Source organism: Peromyscus californicus, unplaced genomic scaffold (genome assembly GCF_007827085.1).
Source record: "Peromyscus californicus insignis strain IS unplaced genomic scaffold, ASM782708v3 Scaffold_11__1_contigs__length_118956290, whole genome shotgun sequence".
NCBI lineage: Eukaryota > Metazoa > Chordata > Mammalia > Rodentia > Cricetidae > Peromyscus > Peromyscus californicus.
The window spans coordinates 117,648,682-117,676,511 of record NW_026294402.1 but is presented as its reverse complement, the minus strand read 5'-3'; the positions used below and the strand labels follow the sequence as shown (position 1 = coordinate 117,676,511).

The 27,830-nt window shown below is 44.8% G+C and overlaps 3 protein-coding genes across 9 annotated transcripts in view; all 3 read right to left on the bottom strand.

The window, feature by feature from the left end:
- Tgm4 (transglutaminase 4) overlaps positions 1-17,025 on the bottom strand; it is a 53,029-nt gene extending 36,004 nt beyond the window's left edge. For 2 of the 5 annotated variants that reach the window (XR_008215284.1, XM_052725434.1), the window contains exons 1-4: positions 4,888-5,041; positions 4,377-4,495; positions 4,071-4,235; positions 1,227-1,443 (exon numbers count right to left, since the gene is read on the bottom strand). Coding sequence is in view for 2 of the 5 variants with exons in the window: in XM_052725434.1 (XP_052581394.1) it covers positions 1,227-1,242 (16 nt within the window). In the remaining 3 variants the exon portion in view is untranslated. Of the gene's footprint in view, positions 1-1,226; positions 1,444-4,070; positions 4,236-4,376; positions 4,496-4,887; positions 5,042-16,909 lie in introns of those variants that run through there. The other 3 variants (XM_052725440.1, XM_052725443.1, XM_052725450.1) reach the window with 3 other exon arrangements.
- Tmem42 (transmembrane protein 42) lies at positions 12,630-17,989 on the bottom strand. Of its 3 annotated transcripts, none has more exons than XM_052725527.1 (3): positions 17,760-17,989; positions 16,910-17,056; positions 12,630-12,924 (listed from the first exon to the last, which is right to left on the bottom strand). In XM_052725527.1, the coding sequence occupies exons 1-3, from the start codon at positions 17,949-17,951 to the stop codon at positions 12,877-12,879; spliced, it is 387 nt and encodes a 128-aa protein (XP_052581487.1). In that variant the 5' UTR covers positions 17,952-17,989; the 3' UTR covers positions 12,630-12,876. The 3 variants fall into 3 exon arrangements, with proteins under 3 accessions (XP_052581487.1, XP_052581481.1, XP_052581475.1); XM_052725521.1 differs by lacking the exon at positions 12,630-12,924 and adding an exon at positions 15,497-16,103 and having other exon boundaries at positions 17,760-17,988; XM_052725515.1 differs by lacking the exon at positions 12,630-12,924 and adding an exon at positions 15,497-16,198 and having other exon boundaries at positions 17,760-17,987.
- Positions 17,990-18,374: 385 nt separating this feature from the next.
- Positions 18,375-27,830, bottom strand: part of Kif15 (kinesin family member 15) — a 61,841-nt gene continuing 52,385 nt past the window's right edge. The window contains exons 31-35 of the mRNA XM_052725366.1: positions 25,525-25,600; positions 24,958-24,995; positions 21,737-21,902; positions 21,431-21,562; positions 18,375-20,960 (exon numbers count right to left, since the gene is read on the bottom strand). Coding sequence (XP_052581326.1) covers positions 20,898-20,960; positions 21,431-21,562; positions 21,737-21,902; positions 24,958-24,995; positions 25,525-25,600 — 475 coding nt within the window. The 3' untranslated portion in view covers positions 18,375-20,897. The remainder of the gene's footprint in view (positions 20,961-21,430; positions 21,563-21,736; positions 21,903-24,957; positions 24,996-25,524; positions 25,601-27,830) is intronic.

Below are 27,830 nucleotides of genomic sequence, written 5' to 3'. Positions count from 1 at the left end.
TAATTTACTTGTTTTCATTTTATGTGCATTGGTATTTTGCCTGTATGTATATCTGTTCAATTCCCTGGAACTGGAGTTACAGACAGCTGTGAGCTGCCATGTGGGTAGTGGGAATTGAACCCAAGTCCTCCAGAAGAGCAACCAGTGCTCTTAACCACTGAGCCATCTCTCCAGCCCCTTAGTAGGGTTTCTATTGCTATGATGAAACACCGTGACCAAAGCAACTTGGGGAGGGAAGGGTTTATTTGGCTTGCAGATCCCAGTCATAGTCCACTGAGGGAAGCCAAGGCAAGAACTTAAACCAGACAGGAACCTGGAGGCAAAAGCTGATGTAGAGGCCATGGAGAAGTGCTATTTACTGGCTTGCTCCTCATGACTTGTTCAACCTGCCTTCTTAGAGAACCCAAGACCACCTGACCAGGGAAGGCACCATCCACAATGGGCTGGACCCTCCCCCATCAATCATTAATTAAGAAAAGGCCTTACAGGCCTGCCTACAGCTGATTTGATGAAAACATTTTTTCAGTTGTAGTTCCCTCCTCTCAAATAACTCTAGCCTGTGTCAAATTGACATGAACAAGCGACAGTTGTCCTTAGTCATTCGCAAAGCACTTTCACAGACTTGTCTTTTATGATGGCTGAGAAAACCCAAAGCCACACTGCTAACCAGTGTATAGCAAACTTCAACCTCAGCCATCTCCCTGACCAGCAGACCCCTCCGAGCACACACAGCCTTTACCAAGCCCCTGGCCCTGCTATACTCCTCCTCTGAATGTGGACAAGCATTCAACCATCTGAAGAATCCAAGTGGCCTAGGGACTATGAAGAATCATGCTTTTCATTCAATGTCACTCAAACTACACCCCTTTGCAGAGGTCTAAAGTAGTCATTCCTTGACCAAACCATGGCTCTGCATCCAGAAAGAGGCTGCATAATGCTTGATGCCAGCTCACAGAAGGCTCTAACAGACTCACATGAAAAACTAAATGTGGTCAGCATGAGGGAGCATGAGTGAAAGTGAACAGGCATTATTCTTGCAATTGTTTGGGGAATCTGATTATTGTGTATCTGAAAGTTGGCTTTCTTCAATGAATAAGACAGCAAGCCATGAATTAGGCAGGAGGACAATGGCCCAGGCACCCTGGGCAAGTGGCTGGATGACAGGGCTGGGCAGCAACAGGTGCTCAGTAGACCAAGGGGCCACTGTGCAGATTGTACTCACTCACCCTTCCTGATGTCCATGGTCCCACTGCCTCTCTCTGCAGCCCTGTCAGACTCCAATCTGAATGCCAACAGCACTGCCAGAGTTATTCTCAGAGCAGGATGTGGCCCTTTTTATGTGGTCCTGGGGTAGATGTGACCTTGCAGTGGCTGCCAAGGGGTGAGGCTTGAGGACCATATCAATCAAAAACAATAAAACTTTAATCATCTTCCATATCAGCCCTAGGAGGAAATCAGGAGACAAGATGAGCTAACTTCAAAGGAAGGAGCACAGAGAATGGCGCCATGTATCTTCCATGACCCCAGGAATAGGCCACCAAAAGCCAGGATCCTGTGACCTCTAGCAAAGCTGGGAAGATCTTTACTTATTTCATGGCTTTATTTATTTTAAATAAGGAATGACCAATATTTTTATTTTTGTTTATAATTTGAACATATACTGCACAAACAATTCAAGATTTCTCCAGTGTCCCCAGCTATCAGTCGCCACTCTCTTTTAGGCCTTGGAAGATATGCTGTGTCCACTGAGAAGACAGTATGGAATACACATTCCATTGTGTTCTGAATCTGTAGTGAGGTCTTGGAGGTGCTGGAGACTTTGCTGTCTACATGTGGCTAAACCAATCATTCTTCCCACAGTTAAACAGCAGCTCCTTCCTTTCAGTGCTGCACAGAAAAGCTTTCACACAGGTTATTCATCCTTATCATGTGTCTACAGGAAGAACCACAGGCCTTACTGTGGAATTACTGGTCCAAACATGCCCAGATGTGTGTCTTGTGGGCATCCATTCTCTGCTTTCCTTAGGGGTACCTATAAGGTCTTTTGTTTGATTGGGTTTGTATTTATGTGTGCATGTGTATGTAGGTACACTCACCTGGACATGTTATGTGCAGGTTACACTTGCTTGTGCACATATGTCTGGAGGCCAGAGGTTAATATCAGGTGTTGCATTATAAAATTATCCACCTTTTAAAATTTTTATTTTACGCACATATGTGTGTACGTGAATGTACACATGCGGTACAGGTGACCATGAAGGCCAGAAAATGATGTTAGATCCCCTGGAGCTGGAGTTATAGGTGGTTGTGAGCTGCCAAGTGTGGGTGGTAGGAACCAAACTCAGATCCTCTGCAAGAACAGCAAGTGTTATTAGCTGCTGAGCAGCTGTCAAGCCTGAGAGGATGACAGGGCTGCAGCCACCCTTAGAGAAGGGTCAGACGGGGCAGCAGGCCCTTGAACAAATTATTCTAAAAAAAAAACCACCAGAGGATGTGCTGCCCCCTGCCCCTAGACCCAGACAATTAGGAGCTACACAAAAACGAGTTCCAGACATTTCCTGCCATAACCTAAAGGATACGATAGAACATAATTGCCATACTAAACAGAGCATCAGATATGTCCTATGGAATCTTTTCTGCTGTTATAGATTGCATACCATAGCTGTCAGAGGGAATGAGTTTCCTGCAGATAAAAATGGGAAGTCTGTCAGAGGAAATGGGTCTGCTCGTGATACAGATGCGATGGCATAAACTGCTAGAGGATATGGCAATTTCCTTGTAGTTGCAACTCTCCAATCAGTTCAAACCAAGCGTCTCCAACCTGAAGTAAGCACCAGTCCTGAGCTTGTAACCATATAGAGTTGGAATTCCCCTAGACTCCTGACCCTAACCACTATAAAAATCTTATCCTGTTCCTGCTTGGGATCCCTCTCACTCCACCACTGAGACAGATGGACAGGGGCCCGAGTTTAAACTCTTGAATTAAAGACTCTTTGCTTTTACATTTGGATCAGTCTCTTGGTGGTCTTTGGGGACATCAGACTTTGGGTCCAACAAAGCCTAACCACATTATTATTTGGAGACAAGTTTCCTCACTGATCTGGGGCTCACTGTTTCACTGAGACTGACTAATCAGCAAATTTCAGGGATGGGGTACAGACATGCACTGCCATACCCAGCTTTTATATGGTTTCTAGAGATCTGAACTCAGGTCTTCATGCTTGTTAAGCACTTTATCCACTGAACTATCTTCCCATACTTGTAACTTTTTCAATTATGTTAATTCTAGTGAAAGCTGGTTTGACACAGCAGCAAAAGCCCCAGAGCAGGAGTAAGACCTCTTGAGCCTCAACATTTAGTAACTGCTGCTGTGTCCTTGGAAAGCCTTCAGAGGGACTGAGTTTCTTCTGAGTCACACAGTCCATGGACCAGCAATGGCCCTCACTGGCCCTTGTCCCTCCGAATATCAGGGAGCTTTCTGGCACCAAAAGGCTGGGAATCTGCACCTGCAGATCTTAACTGCTGAGACTTGTCCCAAATTGCTTTGGAACTGAAAAAAGAACAGTGTTGTTAACTGTTTTTTATTATCTACAATGGCTGACCCTTAAGCAAGGGCTTCCACAGCAAGGGCTGCAGCCTGAGGAGATTCTGTTTCCTCAGGCACTGACTTTTGCAAAGCTACTAAGGGAATATATCTAAATCTAAAGAACTCATGAGTCAATGGTTTAGGTGCAATTCTGCTTGCTCAGAGAGGCTAAGTAGCCAGTAGCTAACCTTCTCCCTTTGCTGGCAGCTTCCAAAAACCCCACATCCTTCTCTTGGTCCCCATTTAAAAAACTCTTGCTATTCATGGTTCATTCCTACCACTTCCTGACAGCTACTTACTGCCTCAGCCTCCTGCTACAGGTTAATTTTATTTAATCAACACATCTTTGAATTTTAACAAAAGCAGTAGGAAAAAAGTGCAACACACTTTAAAATAATATTTCCCAACAGAACAGCCAGGGTAGGCTCACTCTGCAGGGTTCTACACCGTGCTTTCAGGCCAAGGACACTAGCAAGTGACTTACTTTTCTATTTCCTCTTGCAGCATCAGAATTTAGGACCATGTGCATGGATTATGTAAAACTAAGCGGTTCATCATTTCAAACGGAAAGGAGAGAAGCTTCTGGACAGTCTTGGCCCAGGGACCACAGGGTCTGTGTTTAGTCTCTTGGTCTATGCAAAAGAGGGACCTGAAAAGCATAAATTTCCTCCTGAAAAGCATAAATTTCCTCCAGTGTCTCATGGGCCAAAAGCCCAGGGTACCAGGGCAAGAGCAGACATATCCATGGAGAACAGAATGTGTACCATGAACAAGCTCTTTATTTATTTACCTTGAATAACCTCTTTGTGCTTTTGTCTTCAACCTCTAGAAACTGGGAGATGATGAATGCTGATGCTTCAGGCTATGAGAAGGCTTTCAAGGTCATGTTATTCAACAGGCTCTTGGTACCTAGAACAGAAGGTATGCTCCATAAAGGATGCTGCCTTAACTTTATAGTGAGGAGCCCTGTGTGCTGTTATCTAAGGAACCCAGCCAGCTTCTCTCCCTCTGCCTCCACTGAAGCTGGCCTTTACTTTACTTTGTGGCACTTCACTATTAGCTGGTGCTAAGTGCCACCTATTCTTATCTTCCCAGTCTGTCCCACAGCGAACAGTAGTTTATGTCACAGGGGCTGTCACTTTCCAGAACTGCTCTTCAAGGTGTACCAGGGTCTGGTGGTAGAGCTTGAGATATCACCCCATCCCACACCCTTTGTTCTGCTCATAGAGGTGACCAGGCATGGGTCCCACCGGGGGACAGAGGCTTTGAATGCAACTTCCTGGGAAATGGGTACCACTGACCTTCTCAATCCAGAGATGGCAGAGTCTTGGAGGAAAGAGGGGGATGGCAGGAAAGATCTGGAAACTTGCAGGTGAGAAGTAGGAGACAGAAAACACACTGAGACATGAAGCTGCAGCCAGGACTGGAATTTGTCCACTTTTTGCCTCTACCCCACTGCTGGGCTCATGTTCAGAGATCTTGCTCAGGACTGCGTATGTGAAGAGACTGAGTTAACTAAGATAATGTGTGAGGATGTGGCTCACAGGGCCGTGGCAACTGCATGCCTGGCCAGGGCCAGGGTACAGAGCTCAGCTGGCACACAGGATGGACACAGAGTAAGGAAACTTGGGGACACCTGAGTGAGAGCTTGTGAGCCAGGTTCTTCTCCTAGAGCTGGGGACACAAGGCTCTCTCCTCCCAGAAGGAAAGCCCGGGAAGGGATGCTTTTGGGGATTCATGCCTGCTCTCCAACCCAACCTCTACACTCACCTCCCAGTTCTGAGAAAGGAGCAGACATAGGCCTGGCAGCCATCCCACTGCCACAGGAGCTTCCCTGGCGCCACACATTGGTTCTGGAGCATAAAGATGTCCTCTTTTACTTCTGACCTCCCTGTCTGTGGAGACAGGGAGGAGTTGGTAAACAGCACCCAGAGACCTCTATGAACAACATCTTTTCTTCTTGTATCTGAACCTCTGCTTATCTCTATTCACACACACACACACACACACACACACACACACACACACACACACACACACACACACACAACTTTACAAGAGAAAAGAAAAGATTCCAATAAACCAGGAAATCTCTACTCATCAAGCCATTCCAGTGCTTGACAAATTGATTGTGGCAGGGCTGCCTGGGACATGCTGATCTCAGAGTTAGCCCTGCGTACAGGCCAGGTTAGTCCCTCTGTTTGCTTAGGCATTTCTCCACCATCAGCCCTGCTGGGAGGCACAGTCATGCAGTGATGGACTGTGCTTTCCTCTGCTGAACCCGCTGTGGGTCTGAGGCTCGACTCCTGGACTTAAGGTCTGTCATCTGCAATAGACTGTGCAAAGGATGATCGGGACTGATGGTCATGGGTCTCAAGTACAAAGACCTTTCAGGATGCTGTTGGCAGTCAGCCAGGGGACAAGGAAGTGCAGCTGGAAGGCTCTCTGCCCCTTCTATGTCCAGGTGGTAGATGTAAGGAAACATGAACTCTCTGAACCTTGTTTCCTAGGATGTAGGATCTGAATAACTATCATGGAGCACACCTGCAGCCCCAGCAATGAGAAGGTAGGGTGCAAAGACCAGGAGTCGTCCTCAGCTAATTAGTGAGTTTGAGACTAGCCTGAGTTACACGAGACTCTGTCTTAAAAAGTCAGTAACATGAGAAGAGAATGTTGAGGAACCGTTTTCTATCTAGCCCATTTCTGGGGCCAATTCCACTGGCATCCACTGTGCAATGTACACCACCAAACATGTCTCACTTGCCACACTTCCTTGTCTAGGTCCATAGAAGGCAGAGCACAGCTGGGCCAGTAAGAATAATGTGTGTTTCCTAGCTGAACCACCACAGCAACTGTAACTTCATGTTTCATATTAAAAATCATAATTTCAGCTGGGTGGTGGTGGCACATGCCTTTCATCCCGGGAGGCAGAGGCAGGCAGATCTCTGAGAGTTTGAGGCCAGCCTGGTCTACAGAGCTAGTTCCAGGACAGCTAGCATTGTTACACAAAGAAACCCTGTCTCAAAAAACCAAAAATAAAAATTAAAAAAATCATAATTTCAATTTATCAATAAGCCATTGTCTTTAAAGACTCACAAGACATAAAAAAAGGAATACAAATTTCTATCTCCTTCTCAAGGTCAGGAACTAAAACATTGTGGCTGTGCTTATGCCCCAGCCTATGTCCCCTTCCTACACCACTGCCTTGTCAAAATGTAAACACTACTCTGTGTTAGGGCTGCTTTTGCCTACTACCTGCCCACCGCCTGTCTGTTTGTCATCTATCTGTATCTATCTATCTGCCTTTCTATCTATCTATCTATCTATCTATCTATCTATCTATCTGCCTATCTACCTACCTATCTATCATCTCTCTAGCTATCATCTAATCATCTCTCTATTCCTTCTATCATCTATCTATCTCTGTCTGTCTGTCTATCTGTCTATATGTCTATCTACCATCTATCTAAGAACTGGAGATTAAATGCAGAGCCTCAGGCCAGTTAGTCAATCACTCTACTACTGAGCTATATCCTCAGTCCCCTTGCTTATTTAAAAGCACCATCCATGTGAATATTTTAAAATAAGTAGCATTGCTTAGGTCTTTCATTTTTTTGGAAAGGGTAGTATACTGAAAGTGTCCTTAATTTTTTTGACTCCATATTATGGTGTGTGTATGATGTAGGTATGTATGATGTGTGTGGGCATACTCGTGCCACTTTGTGTGTGTGTGTGTGTGTGTGTGTGTGTGTGTGTGTGTGTGTGAGAGAGAGAGAGAGAGAGAGAGAGAGAGAGAGAGAGAGAGAGAGAGAGAGAGAGAACAACCTTGGGTATGGGTCATCTTCCACCGTATTTGAAGTAATGTTTGGCACAGCACTACACGAGAGGGTAGCTGACCTGCAAACCTCCAGGAATTCTCCTGCCTCTGTCTCCCATCTTGCCACAGAATGACTGGAATTACAGATGTACTAGCATACCTGGTTTTATGTGGGTTCTAGGGATCTGAACTCAAGGTTCTCATATTTGTGCAGCAAATACCTTACCCACTGAGTCATCTCTTCAGCCCCTACATTAGAGTTTTGAGATTTATTCATCCACACAATCAATCCATGCCTTGTCTTCACTGCTATCTAGTGTCTAGTCTCTCTCTATTTTCCCCCATTGATATTATCATCTCAAAATTTTCTAATTATTAACACCAATGCATATGAAATAAAAATAAATATTAAAAACATTTTTAAAAAGATTACATATGAATTTTAGGTAGTATTGTCATCCTAACAATACTGAATTTTCCAATCCATGAACACGTCTTTCCATTTATTATGTTTCCCCTAATTTCTTTTAGCAATGTTTTGTAATTCCCCAGTTAAATTTGATTTCTCCCCCTTTTTTTGTTTTCTTTTTGTTTTTTTGTTTTTTGTTTTTTGAGACAGCGTTTCTCTGTGTAACAGTCTTGCCTGTCTTAGAACTTGATTTGTAGACCAGGCTGGCCTAGAACTCATAGAGATCTGCCTGCCTCTGCCTCCCAAGTGTTGGGATTAAATGCATGTACCACCACTGCCTGGCGATTTTTCCCCCTTCTTCTTGATGATGTTGTATGTGGAATTGTTTATAAATTTCCCTTTCAGATTTCTCATTGTTAGTCCACTTGTGAAAGAGGTAATTCTACTTCTCTTTTCAATTTGGGGTATCTTGGATTTCTTCTTGTTGACTAATTGCTCTAGACAGTACTACATTAAGGAAATTTTCTTCTATTATTTTTCCATTTTTATTATGTAAGGGAGTTGAAGTATGTAAGATGTAGTTTCTGAATTGATGGAGGTGATCTTCCATTCTTGCCTGAATCTAATCCAGCCAGGCTTTTGCCACCACCATTCCTCAAAGGCGATCCTGTCAGTCATCTCTGATAATCCAGTGGCCATTTCTCAAGTCTACTCTTCAGCAGCTTTAGTTTGGGTAATCACTGTAATCTGGAAATGATTCCAGGTGGCCACTCTTGTCTGGTCATCCACCTCACTCGCTGTTTCTTCCTACTCATCTGGTTTCTGCCATACCAACTCTGATGCCCAAGCTCAGTCTCCAGGCCTCTTCTCCCTCAAGGTCTCACCACTCATGACCTCAAGCACCTCTTTTGTGCTGCTGACTACAAAGCTTCTTCTTGAGCTTTGTATCATATGTGCTCCCACCTCTTAACATTTAAAAAAATTAACAGGTCTACACTAGTGTATGTGTGTGCACGTGCATGCTTGTAACCCAGGACCTTACACAAGCTAGGCAAAAGATCTATGACTCGACCACATCCCCAACCCCACATGTCAGGTTTTTCTCACAGCCTTTTTTTTTTTTTTAAAGATTTATTTATTTATTTATTTATTTATTTATTTATTTATTTATTTATTATGTATACAATTTCCTGTCTGCATGTATTCCTGCAGGCCAGGAGAGGTTGCCAGATCTCATTACAGATGGTTGTGAGCCACCATGTGGTTGCTGGGAATTGAACTCAGGACCTCTGGCAGAGCAGCCAGTGCTCTAACCGCTGAGCCATCTCTCCAGCCCTCTCACAACCTTCTTCATTTCATGGCTGCCATCTTCCCTCTTCCAACTGACCAGACCCAAATCATGGTACCATCAACTATCCTTTTTCATACTCACACTGAGCACTGGGAAAGTTCTGCTGGCTCCACCTTAAAATTGTGGGAGCCCACAAAGGTTTCTTAGTGAGATAGATCTGAGCTTCCTTTACACAGCAGGGCTGCATATGGGGATGGATTGACCACATGTATGGTTACCAGGTAAGTTTGGAAGGGTCTGCACTTGGCTGTGCTAGGGGAAGGTCTTTTGCTCCATCCCTTGGCATTTCTATAAATAGTCCTTTAGAAGAGACAGAAGGGGTGGGTGGGTTTTGATCCAGGCCCTCCAGAGGCTATCCTGTATTCTGTCTCTCTCCCCTCTATATTTCTATCTAAATATTTCTCACTTCTCCCTACTCAAGAGGACCTTGTTGGGGGTCTCCCACAAGAAATACCTTGGGTGAGGCTTGGAGCTAGAGAGATGGTTCAGCAGTTTAGAGTGCTTCCTGCAGCCAGGCCATGGTGGCACACACCTTTAATCCCAGCACTTGGCAGAGGCAGGCAGATCTCTGAGTTCGAGGCCAGCCTGGTCTACACAGTGAGTTCCAGGACAGCCAGAGCTACAAAGAGAAACCTTGTTTCAAAAAGACAAACAAACAAAAGACCAAAATAACAAAATAAGAGTGCTGCTGGCCCTTCTAACCACCTGCGCTTGGTTCTCAGTGTCCACGTCAGAAGGTTCACAATCACTTGTCACTCCAGCGTTAGGGGATCCAACAACCTGCCTCTGCCCTTGCCTTCCATAGAACGTTCTAAACATAAACTAACCCTTTAAAATGTTAATTGGGTTAACTACTACAGTCAAAAAGCAATTCACTTCAACGATCTGTATTATCTGGAAGCTTTCACTTTCTTATTTGACTGTATTCTTTGAGATGGCACCAAATGTACAAGGAAAAGGGAAAAAAGCCAATTTGCATTCATCAAAGTTAAAAACTCATGCACAGGGCTTGATGGCTCTGCGGTTAAAAACACAGGCTGCTCTTCCAGGGGACCCAGGTTTAATTCCCAGCACCTATATGGTGGCTCAAATGGTCTCTAACTCCAGTCCCAGAGGATCTGATGCCCTCTTCTGGCCTCTTCAGGCACCAGGTGGTGCACAGACATACATGAGGCAAAACAGCCATATGCATAAAATAAAAAAACTAAAGGTTAAAAACCAAACAACTCATTGATTCAAAAGGCACCTTGATAGTTCAAGGAAGTGAAAAGACAGCTCCAAAAATGGGAGAAAGTATTTTCAAATCATATAGCTAAGGGACTTTTTGCTATACTTTGAAGAATATGACAATTATCACTTAAAAAAAAAAAAAACCCAGTTTTAAAATAGTCAAAGCTGGGGTTGGAGAGATGGTTCAGTGGGTAAGACACTTCAATCCCAGAACCCATGTAAGGCTGAGCAAGGCAGACACCTGTAGAGTCAGTGCTCCTACAGCAAGAGGGGAAGCCAGGCCGGCAGAGAGGCGCACACAGGGGGTGGGGGTGGGGGCGTGAGAGGAGAAGGAAGGGAGAGAGAGGGAAGGAGGGAGGCTGGGAGGGAGGGAGGGAGGGAGGGAGGGAGGGAGGGAGGGAGAGAAGGAGGGAGGGAGGGAGGAAGGGAGAGAGAGGGAAGGAGGGAGGCTGGGAGGGAGGGAGGGAGGGAGGCTAGGAGGGAGGGAGGGAGGGAGGAAGGAAGGGAGGGAGGGAGGGAGGCTAGGAGGGAGGGAGGGAGGGAGGAAGGGAGGGAGGGAGGGAGGGAGGGAGGGAGAGAGAGGGAGGGAGGGAGGGAGAGAGAGAGAGAAGGGGGAGGGAGGGAGAGAGAGGGAGGGAGGGAGGGAGGGAGGGAGCAAGAGCGCGAGCGAGCGAGCGAGCACCCAGTCAGAGTCCTTGGTTGCTGTGCTTGGGCAGGGTGGGGGTTCTGGTAAAAGAGATGGGGTATAAACTGAGGCCATCCTCCCTTACACTTTAGGGAGGGCTAAAGGCAGAGACTAGCTTTCAATAGAAGAAAGGCCTCTGGAAGGTACTCAGGCCCTTGGTCCAGATGGGCCTCCCTCCTTTTGTCTGTAGTTAGGGATACTATTGCTGTGATGAAATACCATAAGCAAAGCAACTTGGAGAGGACAGGGTTTATTTGGCTTACACTTCCATATCACTGTTCGTCATCAAAGGAAGTCAGGACAGAAACTCAAACAGGGCAGGAACTTGGATGATGCAGAGGCCAGGGAGGGGTGCTGCTTTCTGGAGCTCATCGTGACTTGCTCAGCCTGCTTTTTTTTTTTTTTTTTTAAATAGAACCTAGGACCACCAGCCCAGGGATGGCCCCATCCACAGGAGGCTGGGCTCTTCCCCATCATCACTAAGAAAAAGCCCTACAGGCTTTCCTACAGCCTGTTCTTTCCACTGAGCCTTCTGTTTTGTTTTTCTCAACTGAAGCTCCATCCTCTCTGATGACTTTAGCTTGTGTCATTAAATTAGCCAGAACAGGATGGGTCTAGATGTGGACTGAGTTTTGGTAATGTGACAGTGTATGAGTAGAGGTCACAAATAGCTCTGGGCAGTGAACTGTTACCAAGGCAGGGCTGAGTGTGGGAGGACTGGATTTGAGGATCTCCGTTCTGCCGCCCTCTCCTCTATCTTATCCCGCTTCAATGCTCAGCTGTTTTGGTGCCAAGTGGCCAGCTTTTCTCCTAAGACAGCATCTAGGAAAATTGGGTAAGAGTTGGAGTCATCTCTAACCCAAGTTCCTTGCAGAGATAGACACTAAAGCATCGTTTATTATAGATCCTCAGGCCCAACCAAGTGTGGTGGCTCATTCCTATAACCCAGCACTTAGAAGGCTGAGGCAGCAGGATTACCAAGACTTTGAGATCAGCCTGACCTATATAATGAGTTCATCATAAAAATCAAAACCCAAACCAAGACCTCTCCAAGCCTGATTCTTTTTTAAATGTCCAAAGTCCCAAAAAAGTCACTTTTCCCAATGAAAACACACAAATGACTCATAAGCATAATGAGGATGCTTGACACGTTCCTCACTATAGAAATGTAAATGAAGTCACAGAAAATACCACGAGGATGGCTGTGATAGTGTTAACAGTCAGTCCCACAGACTTGAGCCAGCAGGGAGATAAGCCTCTGGGAATACCTGGTGGGGAATGGTACCACTGTGATTGGTACCATTCTCTGGCTGGAATCCTGTGTAAGAGGAGAAAAGGACCTGAGCAATAGCAAGCATTGATCACTCCCTCTTCCTAGTTGTGGATGCAATGTGACCAACTGCTTCCACTTGTTGTTGTGACTTCCCCAGAGTGATGGAAACATGAGCAGAATCAACCCTTTCTCAAGCTGACTCGTCAGAGTATTTTATCACAACTACAGGAAAAGAAACTAAAGCAATGATTAAAATAAAAGATGAACAAAGGTGGGGGTTGAGTATGACCAAAGTATTTTATATGCATGAACATGTCATAATTAGTGTACAATTAACATAAGAACTGACAAAGATGGGTAATAACAATGTTGCCAAGGAAGTGGTGCAATTGGGACACTTATCCTTGAAGGGTAAGACTATGAAATGGTGTGGCTGCACAGCTGTTCCTCAAAAAGTTAAACAGGAAGCCCAGCACTCAGGAGGCAGGGTCAGGTGGATCTCTGTGAGTCTGAAGTCATCCAGGTCTATATAGCAAGTTCCAAGCTAGCAAGGGCTACATATGGAAACCCTGTCTCAAAAATAACAACGAAACAAGAAGACCAAGTTAAAATGGCTTATGTGTCCCAGTAATCCCAATTCTAGGTATATACTCAATAGAGTTGAAATTACATTTCTACAAAACATCTTGAATATCAATATTTGTACCGGTATTATAAGAGCCCCAAAGTAGAAACAACCTTGTCCAACACAAAGATCAAACTACCTGCAAGGTAGGGTGGGATTGAGCCACAGAAAGGAATGAAGTATTATAATGTGCTACAATAATAATGAGCCTTAGAAACAGCATTTTAAGTGGAAAAAAAAAGCCAGACACAAAAGACCATAGGAAAAAATCCACTATATGAAATATCTAGAATAGACAAATTCATAGACACAGAAACATTTGTGATAGTAGGAACTGGAGTAGAGGTGTGGGACAGAGAATAATTGCTAATGCGTATGACTTTCACTGAGTAGTCAAATATGTTCTGGAATTAATGACGGTTGACAATCTTGTAGATATACCAAAAAACTGCTGAGTTGCACCCTTTAAAATATAAATAAAAAACTAGAAAATGGTAACTACCCTTCAAGGCCACAGGCTATAGAACCTGATGTCAAATCTCCAGCTCTGAAGCAAACAAAACTCAAGCCACAATCCAGGATGCACATCAGAAAGACAAATATTTTCTTGTGGTTTATTCTTTTTTGCAAAAGAACCACCCTCTGCAACAAAGATATGAATGCTGCCAGTCTTCTCAGGTGATTCCAGAGGCAGACATTTCTGCTTTCCAGAGAACATTCATCCTCCCTGTAGAAAAAGATCTTGATCTTGTGGTTTTCCCTATCTGTGGACTAGCCAGTATCAAGTTTCTCTATGAATTCAGCAGGAGTCTAGATGGGAGGCAGAATCCCTTCAGGGCAGTACCTGGGCCAAGAGAGACTTCTGACCTGAGTGATGGCTTGCCCAGAGAGACCCTACCAGTGGCTCTCAGCAACCTTCAATGTTTGGTCTTTTTTATTTTTTAAGAGACTTATTTTATGTGAGTAACTATTTTGTCTGCACATATGTTTAAGTGCCATATGTGCCCCTGGTGCCAGCAGAGGTCAGAAGAAGGCATCAGATGCGCTAGAACTAAGAGTTACAGATAGTTGTAAGCCATCATGTGGGTGCTAGAAAATGAACCCAGGACCTCTGCAAAAACAGCAAATGCTCTTCACTGCTGAGCCTTTTTTTCCAGCCCTCATGCTTGGTCTTGATTGGCACCTGGCCCACATGGGAACACACCTTATGGGGCCTTGAATGGCTTTCTTCTCTCTGGGAGAATGACAGGATCAAAATAGACCATCACATGGAACATGAAGTCCTCATAAACATGGAAGTGGTTAGTGACAGAGGTTCTGAGACTTGATACGGTTTCTTTACCACTAGGTCTCTCTGGTCTTGATTTGCTGATGTAGGAGGCTGTGGTCAGGATTAAGAATGAGGCTTAAAGAAAAACAGACTGGGCTGACAGTCTTTCTAGCATTCATGAGCTGTGTGATGTTGGACAAGTTACTCCATCTGCTCTTGAGACTTGGTTTCCTCACCTAAGATGAGAATACTTGTGGTGATATTTTATGTGTCCCCCAATAAAGTTTATCTGAGGATCAGAGGAAAAAGCCAGCCACTATATTAAATATAGAAGTCAGGCAATGGTAGCACACACCTTTAATCCTATCACTTGAGAGGCAGGGATCAGTCTGGATTTCTGTGAATTCAAGGCCACACTGAGAACAGAGCCAGGCATGGTGGCACACACCTTAAATTCCAACACTAGTTAACCATAAAGGTCTGGAGGTCTGTACAGACAGGAAGTAACAGAGCTGGGCTGGAAGAGGAAGTAATGTAGCTGGGCGGAGAGGAAGTGAGTTGGCAGAACAGAAAGGCATATAGGCGTGGGTAGACAGGAAGTAGCGCTCTTTGGAAGCTGCAGAGTTGGTGAGGTGAGGTTAGCTGTGGCTTCCCCTATTCCTCTCATCTCCCAGGTTTTAACCCCGGTATCTGGCTCATTTTTTTTTTTTTAATTAAACAGACCGTCTAGCAATTTGTCTACAAATACTAGAGCATCTTCTTCATGGAGTGGTCAGGAGGTTTTAATATGTCAAAGTGGGCTAAGCAACTGACAGCCTTACCTTGGCTCCCAGGAGAGTTTAAAGGAGTTTGGAAATAGGAACAGAGGTTGTTCCCAAGAGTGAGGCATGTGAGGGAGTCTAAGGCAGAGGACAGAGCAAACGCAAAAGCATACACCAGAAGTGGACCTTGTGAACCTGCAAACCTTTCCATACTAGATGTCTAGTCACTGGAGACTTCAGTATGCAGGAACAGAACAGACATCAAGATAGAAACTCCTGTGAGAATGTTGACAAGAGGCTAGGTCCCAGCTGGCAGAAGCAGTGGAAGTGTGTCAGTATGCTCTTTCTGTCAGATGAGTATGGGAGGGCAGAGCTGACATGGAGGCAGGGGCACACAATCTCCACTAACCCAATTCCGAGAACTCAGCTACCTGGCTACATTCCCTTACCCCACAGTTGGAAAAGAATTAAGATTCCACACCCAGTAGCTTTAACTTACAAATAAGTATTTATTAGCCCAAATTTCCTTCTTTTGCTATGGATTCATGGGTGTGACAGACTGTTTTTTTTTCTTTAGGAAGCCCTCCAGCTGCCGACTCTGGGGTAAATGAAGGGTCATGGTCAGGTAGGAGGATCATAATCACAACATTTCTCAGGCACTTGCCATGTTGCTGGGCAAGATCACAGAGTCTTCCAGGACTCACTGAGGTAGCCCCGGAGCACAAGAATCAAAGCACTGTACCAACGCTGAAGGACTTGGGCCTCATGCTGTGGTGGTTGTCCTCCTCTTACATGAGCTAATGCTTCAACCCTCCAGGCTGCGAGGTGGTCAGAGGCCTGTAGTTGGTCTGGCATCTCCTTGTGGCTGACAGTCAAAAGCTGCACTCCCAGGTCACCCCGAAGCAGTCCTACTTGCCAACCCATGGCTGGGCATGATGGTCATCTTTACAGTGGTCTATCCACCAACTGGTGTCATGATGGTCATCTTTACCGTGGTCTATCCACCAACTGGTGTCATGATGGTCATCTTTACCGTAGTCTATCCACCAACTGGTGTCACTGCTGCTTGCTTGACTTCCAGGTGGGTGGGAAGTTCCTGTGGATCAGGGTGAGCCCACAGAGGATGAGGAACACCCCTCCCCACCACAAGACCTCCTGGCACTCTCCATACAGCACGTAGCCTAAGATGGCCTGTGGGAGAGACAGCTTTAAGGGACTTGGCCTACTCTAGTAGGCTCTACCATTTCTTAGTGGCTGGCCAAAGTCTGCTGCTTCACATCAGCTACCACCTTCATTAGATCAATCCACACACTTCTGTCTCCTCTGCAGAAGTCAGGGGCTATACCAACTGAACAACAGGCCCAACACAGGCCAGCAGGTGGGGCCAGTAATCATAAAACCTACCTAGGGGGTTGGGGATTTAGCTCAGTGGTAGAGCACTTGCCTAGCAAGCACAAGGCCCTGGGTTCAGTCCTCAGCTCTGAAAAACAAAACAAAACAAAAAAACCCAAAAAACCAAGGGAAGTTTAAAAACAAAACAAAACAAAAACCTACCTAGGCCCTCTTTCCTTCCACTTCAGGACTGACTGGGTTTGCTCCACCTTGTTGGCCTTGGACTTACACAAAGAACCTTGACCAGTCCCTTCTCTCCCCATAGCTAAAGTTAAGAGTTCCCAGATTTATGAGAGACATGCTGAGGAATGTCTTCACATGGCTGGTGTTAGCCCAGAATGACACTCAGATGTCATTCCTATCTAAGTTCTTCATGTTTAACTGCTCCTTAGCTGGCGCCAGTCCAACCGGTTTTACTTCCTGTCCTTTCCTGAGCCTGAAAAAGCAGGGGTTCCCCAAGGACAACTCACCCAGAACCCTGAGTAAGAACAAGGTCACCAGGCTACTCACCGAACTGAGTATGTTCGAAAAAGTCACTGTGACAGATGCAATGGCTGAAGACATAGAGAAACTGAGGCCCCGGCTAAAGAAGGTCCACATCAGAGAATTGGTGCTTGCCATGGCAATAATGCCTAAGACACATAAGCCAATATTCACCTGCAGGAGAAAATATCACTGCAGCTACAACCACCATGGGCAGAAACTTCAGAGGCTGGGGGATCTTTAGGAGTCTCCTACAAAGGATATGCAGACCTTGTTGACAAGAGAATGAGGCCCCAGGCAGGGGGTAGTTTTCTTTTGTGTAGACCTCAAATTTCTTGTAGCTGAGCAGTCTTTTGGAAAGGGATGATTTACAAAAGGGCATCGTAAGGGCCAAGGGCAGCCTGCTTACACAGTGGATAATGAAAGCCTGATCACTTCTGAAAAAGACTAAGAAAAACTTTCATGGTCTAGAGTCCTTCATTTCACTCTGGACCACTTCTGCACAGATGAACACCCAAAGGGATATGCGCTTCAAGCTTGGCAATTGCAACTACTAGGTTGGCTCTAAATCGCCACGAATGTAAAGAGCCATGCAGTCCCCTATTAGGGTTGAATTCTAGGCTGCCGATGACTTGAACCCCTCTATGAGGCGGAGGCTGGCTTAAGACTCAGACTGCGCAGGTGGGAGGGCCATCCGCTCCTCTCCCTAGGTGCTCACTAGTCGGTGTCTCCCGAGGAGTCACGTGCAAAGGCTGGGACGGGGTACGAGGGGCTCAAGTGGGAGGTGGGTGAGGATGTCCTCCCCAGGAGGCCCGAACCAAGGCTCCCGCCCCCGCCGGGCTCCCGCCGGGCTCCCGCCCGCCCCCGCGGTCCGCACCTGGCTGCCGAAGGCCAGCTTGGCGGCGGCGGCGGCCAGGGCCCCGAACCCGCCGGCGCACAGGCAGTTGAACACGCCCCAGAAGCGGCGCCGCATCGCGCCGGCGTGCAGGCGGGCGGGGAGCTCCACGGGTGAGTCGGGGTAAGCGGCTGCCGACACGGCGGCCCCCGGGGACTGCGGCCCGGCCGCCATGAGCCCCGCCGCGCGCGCCGCGAGCCGGGCGGAGCCAGGAAGAGGCGGGACTAGGGCTGAGACGCCCTCGGGACGAGGCGAATCTGCTGCTGAGGGGAATCGGGCCGAGGGCTGCAGCTGAGGCAAGCCTGTGGCTGAGGACGGCTCAAGCGAACCGGGTGCTGATGGGAATCTGCTAGTGAGGACCACGCGCCACCGAAGGGAACCTGGGGCGCAGAGCGACCTGCTGTGCGTGAGACGAATCTGCTGCTGAGGGGAATCTGTCACAGTGCTGAAGTTGTGGAGAGCGGAATTTGTCTGAGGTGAACCCGCCGCTGAAGTGACCCAGATCCTGAAAGAACCCCGCAGCCCGGGGGAACCTGGTACTGAGACCACGGGGTGGCCTGCAGTTCCATACCTGCCACTTGGCATGGATGAGCACCTAAAATGCTGATTCCTGGCTTTCAGATTCTGAAGCCAGTCTGCACCTTAAAGATGCTCCAGCTGCCTCTCTTGCTCCCTCGTGCACGCAGGTGCCAGATGTGGAGACAGGAAAAACGCTGTTAACCACTCTGCTGGGACCACCAGAACCACAATCACTTCTAAATTCATGTAAATTACCCAAAAAACTAAAACACACCATCTATCTACTGTCAGTAATATTACAAGTTAATAGTAATCTAGGATTTATGGAGACACTATCTCACATAAGATGAGAAGGGATGGGCAGCCTGGCGATGATTGGTGGCACATGGCTGTAATCCTAGGACTACTGAGGCTGAGGCAGGATTACTGAGTTTGAGGCCAGCCTGGCCAACATAGCAAGCACTAGGCTAGCCAAGAACTTTGAGACTATTTCAAAAAGATGTTTTTTAAAAGGAGGGTCGGGGACCTAGCTTAGTCCTTCCCTAACACATGGAAAGTCCTGAGTTCAATCCATGGGAGTGTATGTTGGGGGTGCATCTCCTTAAAAAACAAAATGCTTTAGAAGTATATGAAGTGTGCCGGGTGTGGGGTGCACCTCAGGAGGCAGAGACAAGTGGATCTCTGTGAGTTCGAGAGCAGCCTGATCTACATAGTTCTAGGCCAGCCAGGGCTACACAGGGAGACTTGTTGTGTAGACATATAAAATACAAATAATATGTATGTATGGGACTTTGACAAAACAAAAGTAATTTCACAGTACACTCTTTGTTCAGCACACTATCTCCTGTTAAGAACTTTTCATGGACATTCTTAACATACCATATTGATTCTCATACAGGTGATTTTGTGGCTGAAATAAAGGGTGGATTATTGGGGGCTGGAGGGGTGGCTTAGCAGTTAAGAGCACTAACTGGTACCAATTTAGGCAGCCCACAACCTCACAGCTCCTCACAACTTCATAGCTCCAGATCTGGAGACAGGGTTTCTCCGTGTAGTTTTGGTGCCTGTCCTGGATCTTGCTCTGTAGACCAGGCTGGCCTCGAACTCCCAAGTGCTGGGATTAAAGGCGTGCGCCACTGCCGCCCGGCTCCAATGCTTTTTTTCTGGTCTCCATAGGCACCTATACTCATGTACACATACCTGAACATAGATACACATAAAAATAAATAAAAAGCATAATTATCCAATTATTTGTATGTGGTATAGATGTTAGCATTCTGGCCTGCCCCTTGGGAACCTGCCCAGCATGATGTCATCTTACATAAAGTCCCCTTAAAGGAAAACCCCTTCCCCCTCTCCCTCCTTCCATGAGGCTGCCTTTTCTCTTTCCTCTCCCCTCCCCCTTTAATAATACAATTTTGCATGTGGATGCCACGTCTGCACGGTGTAACTTTCCTTGTCATAGGCCGAGAGCCATTTTACAATAAACCGTTCCATTTGCAGATGAGGAACAGACTCAGCAAGGCCTATTGCACTATTGCACTTGACAGTGGAGATAGATCTTACATTGTTGCTTCTGTCAGGTTTTCATCCCAGAGATTAGAAAAGTAACACCGTGCTTTTAGCAGAAACGGTCTTCATGTTCTGGCAGAGTAAGTAGACAACTGCTCACCTCTTGGGTGTGATATGTAGAGAAACAGCGGGAAACAGTGTGTGGCCTCCATAATTAGTGACTTCAAAGCAAACTCAGACGAAGTAAAGTTAGAGGGTTGATTTAGTTGATTGTTTGTGCATCCAATGTCAACACCTAACTAATAACCTGGGTGTGGTGGTGTGCACCTCAAATCCTAGGACTTTGGAGGTAGAGGCAGGAGGAAAAAGAGTTCAAGGACATCTTTGCCTACATAGTGAGTTCAAGGCAAACCTGGATTACATGAAACCCTATGATCCTGGTCAAAAACCTCAACACTAGGGCTGGAGAGTTGGCTCAGAGGTTAAGAGTACTTTCTTGCAGAGGGCCTGGGTTTGGTTCTCAGCACCCACAGGTGGCTCACACCACCAGTAACTACTTCTAGGAGATCTGACATCCTCTTCTGACCTCCAAGGATACCAGGCACGTACATACATGTAGACAAAATATTTATACACATAATTTTTTTAAGTTGGCTTTTAAAAAATTTTATTTGAAAAATTAGACATTGTAGAAAATGCACATGACAACAGTTATACACAAACAAACATCTATATAAACATGTATGCTGCAAAAATCAGTCAGCCATCAAATTCATACCAAGTTTATCAAGCTGAGTCTGACAAAAGGACCTGACCAACATTCACCACAGACCTGAGCTCTAGGCTTTTATTTTAAAGCATTTTCCAGGATTTACAAGTGACTTGAGACCTGGAAATGCATTGTTACCCACTTAACAGTCTGCTGTGTCTGCAGGCAGAATATCCATCAGAATACTGAGGGCTATTACACATCATGATTCATAATTAAGGTCTTTCAGCTTAGCTGTATTACTTGGGCAAGTCCAATCTCACTTTTAAAGAACCAATACCAATCTAAACAAAGTGATGTGTAGGCACTGGCTGGGATCTTCAGGATTCATTCTTTTTCTTTTCTTTCAAAAATACATTTTCAGCACGCAACTTTTCTGTCTCCTGTAATTAAAAAATTAATAAATAAATAAAATTAAGTTTCTAATTGTTACAGAAGAAGCTATTTTCTTTTGTTTTTTTTGTTTGTTTGTTTTTTGGGTTTTTTTTTTTGGTTTTTCTGAGACAGGGTTTCTCTGTGTAGTTTTGGTGCCTGTCCTGGATCTCACTCTGTAGACCAGGCTGGCCTCCAACTCACAGAGATCTGCCTGCCTCTGCCTCCCAAGTGCTGGGATTAAAGGCGTGCGCCACCGCTGCCCAGCTGAAACTATTTTCTTGACTTAATTAACTATATATTCAAATTAAAGCTACAATGTTTAATTTGTAAATTAATTATTAAGTAAAAATCTGGCAACTATTAATTTACAGAGTGTGACCCTGTCTCAAAAACAGAAAAGTAAAATAGCGATGACCAATTTACTAAAGTAACCACTTCAAAACCACCATAAATTTATTCAGAACAGTTTTCTGTTTACCTCAGCAAGCCTGATATTTTCCTTCTTGAGTCGCACTACATATTGAATCTTCTGGTGTAGGTTTTGATGACCTATCAATTTTCCATTTTCCTCAGCAAGATACTCCAGTTGCTTTTTCAACATTTCCATTTCCTGTCAATCCAAGAATGGGAAGATGACATTATGTACCCCCTTTCAAAATTAGCAACTGAGAGGTGATCAAGCTTCTGTGGGCATTCTGCACACTAGAGAAACTGAACCAAGGATGTGGTTTTTGTTAATTCTGTTTATTCAAGTATTCTACCTAGCATGGAAAACCCAACACACCTGGAAAGTTCTCTCTCTTTCTTCATACATTTCTTCCAATTTTGACCGCAGCTGCTCCTTTTCCTGAAATGCTCTAGCCTCCAAAGTTCTGGTTCGCTCAACTTCCTCACTCATCCTGTGGCAGGCCTTCTCCTTACTCTGAAGAGCACTTTGGACTTCTTCTAGGCTAGAAGAATAGCATTACTTTATGGTATTTCAAGAAAATACACATAAAACAGGACTCAAACTAGGTTTTTCCTTCTAAGTTCAGAATTTTGATCTGAAAGCATCACCAATCGTCAGGTCTCCTGTATAGCTGGCAAGAAGAAGACAGGCTTGCTGGGCAGTGGCAGTGCACGCCTTTAATCCCAGCACTCCAGGGGCAGAGGAAGGTGGATCTCTGAGTTCAAGGCCATCCTGGTCTACACAGAGAAAACCTTGTCTTGAAAAACCAACCGCCATGCGGTGGTGGTACACGACTTTAATCTCAGCACTCTGCAGGCAGAGCCAGGCGAATCTTTGTGAGTTCGAGTCCAGCCTGGTCTACAGAGTGAGATCCAGAACAGGCTCCAAAGCTACACAGAGAAACCCTGTCTCGAAAAAAAACAAAAAGAGAAAAAAAAAAAGGAAAGAAAAACCAACCAACCAACAAACAAAACGAGAAGACAAGCTAGAACTGGGGTTGACCTACGTGGTAAACCGCTTTCCTGACAACAGCCCAGGCTCTGGATTCTACCCTCCTCAACATGGTAGAGGGATAGTACTGAATATCAGATGTGATTGCTTTGTTAAGTCAATACTTTAAGGAAAAGAAAAACTTCAAACTATTTTATTTATTATTTGGAGCCACAGTCTTGTGTAGCCTAGGCTGGCCTTAAAGTCATTATGTAGCTGAGGATGACCTACTTCCCCTACTCAAATGGTAGGATTATAGGCATATTCCACAATGACAGGCTTCAAACTGTTTTTCCAAATAATAAAAATTCAGTGTGAAACTCTGCTTGTCCAAGTGGAGATGGAAGTAAGGTATCATTGCACTCTGTAGGCTTTAAGTGTCTCCAATCTCAGAATAATGATTTCTGATTTAAAAACCTAGCCTCAGACAATGGAACATTAGTTCTTTCCTCAAGGGCATGTACTTTAGTTTACCCATTTTATATAACTCAAGTAAAAAGTACAGGGTTTCACCCACTTTATAAGACTGTTCTAGTCTTATAAACTTTCTTTTGGAAACACTGTTTGCTATGATGCATGTGGAATGTAACAATGACTGCTGGAATGAGATGATACACAGGATCTAAACCTTCCCACAGGCCAGCTCAATCTAGGTGATGTGTTTCCAGAGCATGTTCAGCAATACTCAGAGACAATGCAGGGAAGTGCTCTGCCCCTGCCAACCTTACTGTCAGTCAGGTGTTGTGATCTGGATATGAGAAGTGCCCTTGGGCTCATGTATATTTAACACTTGGTTCCCAGCTGATTGGCACTATTTTGGAGACTTTCTGGAGGAAGTACATCCTTCTAGGGCCCATGCCTTGAGGGTTTTTGTTTTATTTGAGACAGGGTCTATGTACCCCTGGTTGTTGTGGATCTTACTATGTAGCCTAGGCTAGCCTTAAACTCTAGAGACCCACTTGCCTCTGCCTTCTGAGTGCTAGGATTGAAGGTATGTATCAAGTTTTTATGCCCAGCCATACTTCCTGCTTTCTCCCTGGTTCCTGACTGCAAATGCCATGTGACAGCTGGCTTCCTAGTCTTGCCTCTATGCCGTTCCCCACCATGGCACTCTGTATCCCTCTGGAGCTATAAATTTTAAAAAACTTTTTTCTTTCCTTTATCAGTATTGTATTGAAGCAATGAGAAAAAAAATGAAGACACTGGCTTCTTATTTATGGAACTCAATTTTATGAGGGGAAAAGAATGTTAGCCCATCCACTTCCCAGCAGAGGATGATGCCTGGCCTAAGCTAAGCATGGTAAGCTCTATGTTCTCCTTGCTGGACACTAGTTTTCTAAGCTCTGAGGAAGTGTCTGATCTACGTAATGAATTCTAGACCAGCCAGGGCCCTAAGATGAAACCTCGCAGAGAGAGAAGGGGTGGGGGCTATAGAGACGTGATGCTGGAACTGCAGTAGGGATACTGTAGCCAGGAGTACGAAAACCAGAATGAGGAAAGTCTCAGTTCCTGATGATATCACCAAGTCTCAACCACACTGAAATTAAACATTTCCTACCTATGCTACCACAGTTAGATATCTAGTTCCCTGAGAAAATGAGTTGTGTGTGTAACCACAGTGCAATGTGAGCTCTGTAGCTTCAAGGACCACATATTGAAGACTTCTGTTACCACAGGAAATATGTGCCATACAGTGACAAGGTCCCAAAGGATGTATCTACATTGGCTGCTGTTCTACAAACTTATCCGGATTGTTCACCATTCTGTATGTCAGCTTAACCACTACTAGCTGGAGGGCCGTTACACTGCTCTGACTGTTCCTGAGGAGAAAACCCCATAGCAACTCAAGAAAACTAAAGATTGCCCATGTGCTCTTGTTTGTTAAAAGTGGCTTTCCATGGAAATCCTATTAAGCAAATGGCATCAAGAAAAAAACTTTGAGGCTAGAGAGATGGCTCAGTAGTTAGGAGCTCCTGTCCTGGCAGGGAACTGGAGCAGGTCACATAAAGGGCAGGTCACAGCTGCCTATAACTAGCTGCCGGGGATCCCATATCCTCTTTTGGCCTCTGCATGCATGTGTGCATACTCATACATAAATACACGTATAAAAATAAGAATTTTAATATCTTAAAAAAAAGACTTTGATAAACATCAATTATATTCACATATACCACAGAAGGGAAGTTATCTTATGGATGTATTTTCCCTTCAGAGGAGCATTTCACCCACAGGACCGTTCATAACTCTGTAACTCCAGTTCCAGGGTATCTGATGCCCTCTTCTGGCCTCTACCAGGCACATATGTCATGCACAAACATACATACAGGCAAAGCAAAACACCCATACATATGAAATTAAAAACAAAAGAACTAGGCAAGATGGCTCAGCGGGTAGAACACTTGCTGCACAAACCTGATGAACAGTGATACCGACAACCCAATGTGGAAGGGACCCAACCCCAGTTTTCCTCAGACATCCACACACTTGGCATGGAGTGCATGCACTCCCCCCATAATAAGTTTAGAAATACTAAAAAAAAAGGGTTAATTATAAGATAGTACACTTACTCTGTTTTCATTTTCAACATTTCTTCAATAAGTTTATTCTATAATTAAAAAAATAAAGATGGTTAGATTCTTTAATATCTTTACTAAAAAGAAGACAGAAACAAGTCCGTTTTCCTTTGTGCTAATAAAATCAAACCAGTGTCCATTTCCACAATCCCATACATGTGTACAAAAGGTAATGGTTCACAAGCATTCCTACACTGCACATAGACAATCACACTTGGTTCTAAGTAGATAACTGCATGTGGGAAATGTAGTGCTTCCGACAGAAGCACAAAGGGAGACATATTCTTCCTTTTGCTGTTTCTGTCTATGGCTAGGGCCTCAGACCTATGGCAATTGTTCTGCGACAGTCTCCCAAGTACTAGAAACAGGTGTGCAGCACTATGCCTGGCTGACAGATACACCTTTACTTCTCAGTTATATATTAATACTGATAGTAAATATCATGATAAACAGTGGGAATACAGTAAAGACAATAATTTCAATAGCAAAATGGTTTCTAAAATAAATAAACATAAATGTTAAATATTCTCACAGAAGAAATTTGTGTAAAAAAAGCCATACTTTAGCAAGTCTTTCTTTGACAATCTCCTCTTCATCTTCATTCTTCAGCTGTTGACTGTCTAGACGACTCTGACTGCTGCATAGATTAGGGAGTGCACAGGGAAACACTGTCAAGTATATTCAAGGATTAATTTACCGTTTAGTACAGTAATCAGTGTGATCCACAGATGGGATAAATAGGGCCCTCCCCAGAACTCAGGACTGAGTTACCACTGTAAAAGCAAGACCAGTAGAGTGCAGAAATCTAACCAAGGCTTGGAGGAAAAGTTAGTGCAGAAATTTAGCTAAAAGTGGCAATGTGATGATCAACTGTGAATAAAAGGGGACAGACTGCCAGCAGAAGAGGGTTCTTCAGGGGTGGGGAGAGTTGCCTAGAGCTCCCTGGTAGTTTGGCCTCTTGGAACCCGATTCTTCCCTTTCTTGAGTATTTAGTTAGTTAACGGTTTCTGATAACCACTCTGGCTTCATATGTATGCAAACATCAGGAACAAATGCTCCATCAACAAATCAAGGGACGACAGTCTGGACGGCATGTGCATCTCTGCAAGTTTGGCTGGGTTGGGAAAGTGAATGTAGTTCAGTGGCCAGCAAGACCTGACTGGAGAATCTGCCCGAGTGCTGTGGCCTTCACTCGGAATCTCTGTGAGCAGGAGACCATTAAGTAAGGCTTAGTATAGTAGGGTTCTTTCCTTCTTTCACATCTGTAGCCTAGTCAATGGTAATGAGACTTAAATATCAAGTCACCCAAGGTCAGGGAAAGGTGTGCTGTTTGTGCACTGACCCAAGATCAGGAAATCTTTTGTCAAGATTCAGACAATGTGGCTGGAGGGCTGGCTCAGCAGTTCAAAGCACTTGCTGCTCTTCCAGAGGGTTTGTGTCCCAACATCTACATGGTGATTCGCAACTACTTGTAACTTCAGTTCCAGGGAACTCAATACCTTTTTCTGGCCTCTCCAGGCACCAGGCACACAATTGTTAGATATACATGCGGACAATTTTATTATGTGTATTATTTATACACATAAAATAATATCCAGACATTAAGTATTTTAGAGTTTGGTAGCCATATCACATTTACAGCCATTCAGCATGGTGATTGAAAGGAGGAAGTCAGGCTTGGTGGCACACACCTTTGACTCCAGTACTCAGGAGGGAGAGGCAGGTAGATTTCTGAGATTCAGGCCAACCTGGTCTACATAACTAGTTTTAAGCCAGCTAAGGCCATAAAACAGACAATCAAACCAAGCAAGGTGACTACGCACCAACAGAATGTTATTTATGAGTCCTATGAGCTAGACTGGGTTATAGTTTGCACACACATACACCTGAAAAGAAGTGAAATAATGGTGGCACACATCTTTAATCTCAGCACTCAGGAGGCAGAGGCAGGTGGAACTCTTGTGAGTTCAAGGTCAGCCTGGTCTACAAAGCGAGTTCCAGAACAGCCAGGGCTGTTACACAGAAACCCTGTTTTGAAAAATCAACCCCTTCCCCCCAAAAAAAGAAAAGAAGTGAAATAAAGTACTTTTGCGGTTTAATAAATGACTTGGGAAAGTTCTGAGGCTCTTCATAAGACTGGCAAGGTGTGGAGCACGTGGAAAACAGGTGAGCAGACTGTAGACTGCAAATATAGGTGAGCAGACTGTAGACTGCAAATATCAGAATCATCTAGAGCAATGGTTCTCAACCTTCTTAGTGCTGTGACCTTTTAAAATTATTTTGTTGCTACTTCACAGCTGTAATTTGGCTGTTATAAATTGTAAATATATGATCTGCAGGATATCTGATATGTGACTCCCAAAGGGGTTATGACCCACAAGTGGAGAACCGCTGACTCAGAGGGAGCGGCTTATTACTAATGACTTATTCTAGTCCTACTAAGTCAGTTGTACTAAGACGTGAAGAGAAACATTTACATTCTTATCAGAGCTGCCTTTAACACTTTCAAATTTTTGTTATCTCATATATTTTAGACAGTCTCAGGACAGCTTCTAAAAATGCCTAGACCACTGGCAAGCTTCTAAGAGTTTATTTGAAAAAGCATGGACCCAATCTAGGGAGTGAAATTCAGTAATAGTCCCATCCCAGATAATTCTTTCTGGTCCAATTCACCTCCCTGCCTTTTGTTGTTGTTAGACAGTCTTATATAGTCTGGGCTAGCCTTGAATTGGATATGTAGCTGAAGATGACCTTGAACTTCTGATCTTCTTGTCTGTACATCTTGAGTCACGATGTATAGGTATGTATGACTACACCAAGTTTATAAGTAGTCCCTCCTGTTGCTAATCCTCTTATAGAAAGTTAAT

What these genes read in the sequence shown, in the direction of transcription:
- Tmem42 (XM_052725515.1), bottom strand. Translation starts at nt 17,951, where the DNA reads ATGGCGGCCGGGCCGCAGTCCCCGGGGGCCGCCGTGTCGGCAGCCGCT. An exon ending in AGCTGGCCTTCGGCAGCCAG is followed by an intron (nt 17,057 to 17,759) that starts GTGCGGACCGCG and finishes TTTCTCCTGCAG; the next exon opens with GTGAATATTGGCTTATGTGT. An exon ending in TTTCGAACATACTCAGTTCG is followed by an intron (nt 16,199 to 16,909) that starts GTGAGTAGCCTG and finishes TCTCTCCCACAG; the next exon opens with GCCATCTTAGGCTACGTGCT.